The 5,455-nt window shown below is 31.9% G+C and overlaps 1 protein-coding gene across 1 annotated transcript; it reads left to right on the top strand.

Moving 5' to 3' along the window:
* The first annotated feature begins 686 nt into the window (after positions 1-686).
* On the top strand, positions 687-5,214 carry LOC130443017 (homeobox protein Hox-B3a-like). The gene is made up of 3 exons (XM_056777461.1): positions 687-920; positions 3,861-4,032; positions 4,616-5,214. Exons 1-3 carry the CDS (start codon positions 687-689, stop codon positions 5,212-5,214), a joined length of 1,005 nt encoding a protein of 334 aa, XP_056633439.1.
* Positions 5,215-5,455: the final 241 nt, after the last annotated feature.

Below are 5,455 nucleotides of genomic sequence, written 5' to 3'. Positions count from 1 at the left end.
TTTTAGGAGCTACGGCTGTTAGTATTTGAATGATCCTCACTACTTTAATAGTTATGAACTGTTGAACACTTTTTATTCTTACTTGGCTATCCTATACGAAAAATTTAAAATTTATAATGCATTTTATCAATATTATTTTGCAAGAAAATATCTTGTTTCTCGGAATATTCTCGCATTTTATAGAAAAGTGAGAAAACAATGTTTTGTGACTTTCTGTAATAGCACCTGATATTGAATGAAATATTATTAATTCTAGATGTCGAGAGAAAATCTATCGATATAATATTATGTTTTTAGTTTTTGCCTTCGACATATTAGCATTGTAAACAAAAATGTTAACATACAAATTAATTATCAGTCATCGTATAATCATACAATCGATATCCTCAATCGATATCACACTTTGTGGATAATTCGTACATTCACCATGAGAGGGCAAAAATTTATCTTCTTATAATTTCATCATTCATTCATTCATTCCAATACATAGTATATTTTCAACTTATGAAATTTTAACTTTCTATTTCCACACTAATGTTTTTATGACATTGAAGGAATGGTAATAAATTTCCATAAGACAACAAACTAAATAACTTGAATGGTTGATAGAATAAAGAGGCGGAGCTTTGTACTCATTATAAATACACAAACTCAGTAATTTGGTTTAAATTTGAACGAATATAATGATGTCGTCCGTATACGAAGAACAGTCTGGTCAAGTGCTGCTAACGGAGCCCTTTTCACCAAGTTCGAGTGAGACTTTGTCTCCTCCATCATATAATGCCGCTATGGAGAATAACTATATGATGCCTGTCAACAACCAGAACAATCTAGTGAATCAACCAACACAAAGAGAAGCACAATCACTCAATAATTTAAGGGACGCGCACTTTGCTGGGTATAAGATTGAAGACCATCTGGTGAGTGTATAACAATATTAGTTTGCCATTTCTCCTAAAAAATGTTTTATAATGAATCTAATAGAAAAGGAAACCGGATTATTCTTCCTTATCACATCGGTATGATCTTGGTTATTATACCTATGATGATGAAGTTTCTGTTTATTAAGCAATAGTCACAAATATTGTTAGTAGTTCTAATATCGTTTCGAAACATTTTCATCATGTTTACTCAAATCTATTCCATTTGAAATTTCATAGTTTGAATTTCTTCTTGTTACTTTTTAGTTTCATACGAAACAGTATAATTTGTAACACCTGTCAGGTGGATTATAGTATAGCCTATCTTTATTTAGATTGTTAGAAACTATAATTAATTGAAGAAAAACTTCTAATGTTGATAGTTTCTTTTTTTAATAACTTGAAATTTGAAGAAACAAAATAAAGTTCTGTATTAAAATACTATATCAGAAAATAACTATGAACCGAAATCTATATTCTACATAAATCAAACAATCAAACAAAAATAAAAATTGAACATTCTTGTTTAATTTGTGTGTCAGGTTGATTATAACTATAAAGTTAGAAACATAAACTATTCATTAAATTCATTAATGCACCTTCCCAGATAAGTGACATAAATACAAAGTTGGAACATTTTTGAAAGCTACAAAAAGCCTCATTGTTGATATTTCGATATTATAAGACACATTTCCTCGAAAGTATTCCTATTTTTCTAGCACATTCACAGTCTTAATTTCCTATTTTAGGAGAGTATCATTCATCATTGCTATATAAAGTAGAAGGAGAAATTACGAAAAAACGACTCTGTCTTGTTTCTTATTCTTAACCTTGAAGTTTCAGTTGCAAAGGAGATCACAAATTTAAAGGCTGGTTATGAGGAGAGAGCCAGAAACTATTATTTGCTTCTTCTTCTTCTTTCTAGCGTTGATGACCATATTGATAGGCTACTGCCTGTTCATTTTCAGCAAGTTTTCTCCAACATCTGAAGATTAGCATGTCACCATCGTTTAGGTGGTCTTCCCTGTGGTCCTTTTCTTTATGTGTTTTTCATATTTGCATTCTTAACAAGTTTACTGTCTTACTTAACATTGTTTTTGTGTTTGTTCCCGAATTTTTGTCTCTGTATCACCCACCTTCCTATGCCATATATTCTACTTGGCTGTTTAATATCTTCATTCTGTATTGTCATGCAGAGTTTTGCCTCGTATAAGTATTTACGTTTCGACTGTTCTCATCGTCTGTTGTGTCCTACTTGTATCTGGTCTTGTTTCTACGCGTGTATAACGATAAGTCTCATAGTCGTTTTATATATCTTGATTTTACTTTCGGTATTTAGGTATTTATTATTTGCAAGGGTTATAAAGATTCGATGGAAAAAGTGTATAGATTTGAAAAAATAGTATGGGTGGAATCTAAATTAATATCCTTAATATCCCAGATAAATCGAATTTTTTCCAATATAGATCAATTCAATACATAGTTTTGTCTGATTTTTTCGGTATCTGTAATGTCTCTAACAATTTATCATTGTTATATTAGTTTCATGGGTCTTTATGAGATAATTGGCAAGAGTCAGACTTAATTTTTACTTTGCAAATAACTTTATAAGTGGAAACTTCCTTTTATATGAAGTTGAAATTCATTATAATGTTAATTTTTGTTGTTTTGTGATAATTCACAATACTCGAAAAATTATAGAAGTAGAAATATTTCTAATTCAAATATAGTTTTCCAAAATATTCTAATAACAAAGAGATAGTTTCAAAATATTCATTTGGATCTAAAAACGGCTTCTCAGGTAATGTAAACAGTTAACCAGTAAGTTTTTTGTTGATGTACGAAATAATTATTTGAGATGAGTTATGGAACTTGCATTTTTAAGATAAAGATTGTTTCTTCTTTAATTCTAAATTGACGTTACTCTAATTCCACTATTAATACATGACAGGTAATACTAGAGAACACGTTGTTCTCGATCTGGCGTCTTCTGCGAACAATTCTTGGTTAATTTTAAAAGGCATACAAAGATAATTAATGTTTTATTTCGAGGTCCTATACGTATAACTATAATTCTTTACTGTGCAGATGTAATACCAAGACTTTGAGGCACTGGTGTTTCACTCCACCAGTCGACGTGAAGCCTCTTTTTCATATTGGTTTAGTTCCCTCCAGGTGGTTAAGTTCCACCCAGGAGGTGAAATTAGGTAAATCTTGTTGATATTAGACATACTAATGTACTCGTATATTGATGTTTAAACATCATGATCTTGTTTATCAGTTCAATCGAAGTAATATTGTTTTTAGACAAAAAGATGACTATAGGCCTTCAAAGATTTCTTCCATTACTTAAAAACCTGTAGGATGAGGTATAATGTTTGAATTATTTGATAAATTTCTTGTTGGAATAATAACTGCATAAAAGTTTTTATTGGCCGATTCTGGTTTTAAGGGAATTTTCATTTCAGTTAACTGGAAACAAAACTTCTTCTTTCGTTACTGTACCTTTCTTCTAGCGTGGGCGATCTTTCTGACAATTTGGTTGAATTAGTGTCTACTGGTATTGTTGTTCAACTCCCAGTCCGGTCTAATTTCTAATGTTTAGTAGCCATTATAGATTTTTGCGACATAGACCTGGTCGAAGAACACTGTTTCCGAGACAGGTCCAAGAGTTTTTATTGCCTTTGATGAGTATATTGCTCTTTCAACGTCGGACTTGAGGATGCTCCTGATAACAAAGATTATCAATCTAGCAACAAAATATCATAATTTAGGTTAAGTAATTACAACAATAATGTGAGAAAATATCACTATTACCAAAACCAATATAAGTAGCAATCCTCATATCTTTTAATAATGCTGAGTTTTTTCCAATCAATGGTATATTCCTCTAGGATTTTTTCCTAAAGTGAATGTATGACACAAATTTTTTAGTTTCAGTCAATGGAAAATATACATATTTCTAGATGGGCGGAAAAGACGGAAGATAATAATTTGTCCTATGATCAGAACCAAATGGTTTTGAATTATGATAAACCTTACTTCAGCGTACAGGTACCATTCGAAGTAACACCTCCAATGTCAGATACGACGGGAATGACGAATTCTAAGGGTATGTTCATATTTCAGATTATTTTTGGCATATCAAAATATATGTAACAAAAGCAAATGCGCGTGTCGTACGTAGGTTATAGTAAACCGAAAGAAAGTATCAACAGATCTTTTACTAAACGTTGGAATCATAGATAGATCAGTCTAAGTTTGATTATTCTTTCGTCTTATTGAGATATAGGAAGAATATTGCTAGTTTTGTCAAATTGGTTTCAAATGTGTCAAATCGAAAAATTAGAATAATATACAAAAGACAGAGCTCAACAAATACACATTTTGTTAATATTACTTACAAAAACAAACTTCAAAAGTTACAAACAAAGGGTTAGATTTTAGTATTGGTTACAGCTCGTTAACTGAATACATTGATATTTAACTGCTATGACAAAATATTTATGTGGTTATTTTTGACCTACTCATCTACTCTCCAAGAAGAATAAACAGTTTTCTCCCATATTATATCAGTTTTCTTGTTATTGAATATAAGCAAGCATGCACTCCTGGGCGATTCATTTTTTGAAGTCCCAGTTCTTCAACCAATTAGCATTTTTTAACACTATTTAACGATCATGATCTTTTTACAGATTGTGACAGGAGTCCCCGATCCATTTCAAGCCCAAAGGTATCCACTAATCCGAACAATCCAAAAAGAGCTCGTACTGCGTACACCTCTTCGCAGCTTGTAGAATTAGAAAAAGAATTTAACAGTAACAAGTATCTTTGTCGTCCCCGAAGAATACATCTTGCAACACTCCTCAATCTCAGTGAGAGACAAATAAAAATTTGGTTCCAGAACCGACGGATGAAGCATAAGAAAGACCAGAAAAATAAACCAGGTTCGTCGGATCAAAGAAGTTCAGCTTGTTCTTCACACCACTCTAGCTCTAACAAGATGCGAGGAATAAAAACCGAAGACTCGGTTATAGAAGATAGGTCGATCAACCCTCCTGTGCAGAATCAGTATATACCACAAACTTTGCCGAACTATAGCACTCCCCAGTACTGTGACCAGTGGGATCGAGACAGATCAAACTGCTCTAGCCACTATGTGGCAAACTATGGTTCTAATATGTATGTTGAACCACCATCAGAAAGTTCATATTACAGCAACATGAATTATTATCCAGTTGGAGGTTATGAACCATATCCTGATGATCCTAAACCCTCGTACCAAGCTTTGTAATCCAGTATATTACCAATTCATATTGAATTTGAGATTTTATGGCAACTATTTTTTCAACGATATATAAAAGTATCTTTAAGTGCCTTGTTACTGGATGTAAAATATTTATGTGAAAGTATCCAGTACTTTAGATTAGAATTTGTAAAATCAAAGTATAAATCTCTTTCACCGCCTACCTCTATCTAAAGTATAGATTTCCTGGCCTCATTGTAAAGAACAAAGTAGTACTTTTCCACCCTAG

The sequence above is a fragment of the Diorhabda sublineata genome, chromosome 4 (genome assembly GCF_026230105.1).
Source record: "Diorhabda sublineata isolate icDioSubl1.1 chromosome 4, icDioSubl1.1, whole genome shotgun sequence".
Taxonomy (NCBI): domain Eukaryota; kingdom Metazoa; phylum Arthropoda; class Insecta; order Coleoptera; family Chrysomelidae; genus Diorhabda; species Diorhabda sublineata.
Note: the sequence above shows the minus strand (reverse complement) of the source record. Positions and strands in the feature narration are given on the sequence as shown.

Coding starts and splice junctions, on each gene's coding strand:
- LOC130443017 (XM_056777461.1), top strand. CDS start 687: ATGTCGTCCGTATACGAAGAACAGTCTGGTCAAGTGCTGCTAACGGAG. Junction 921..3,860: donor ATAAGATTGAAGACCATCTG/GTGAGTGTATAA, acceptor TTTTAGTTTCAG/TCAATGGAAAATATACATAT. Junction 4,033..4,615: donor GGGAATGACGAATTCTAAGG/GTATGTTCATAT, acceptor ATCTTTTTACAG/ATTGTGACAGGAGTCCCCGA.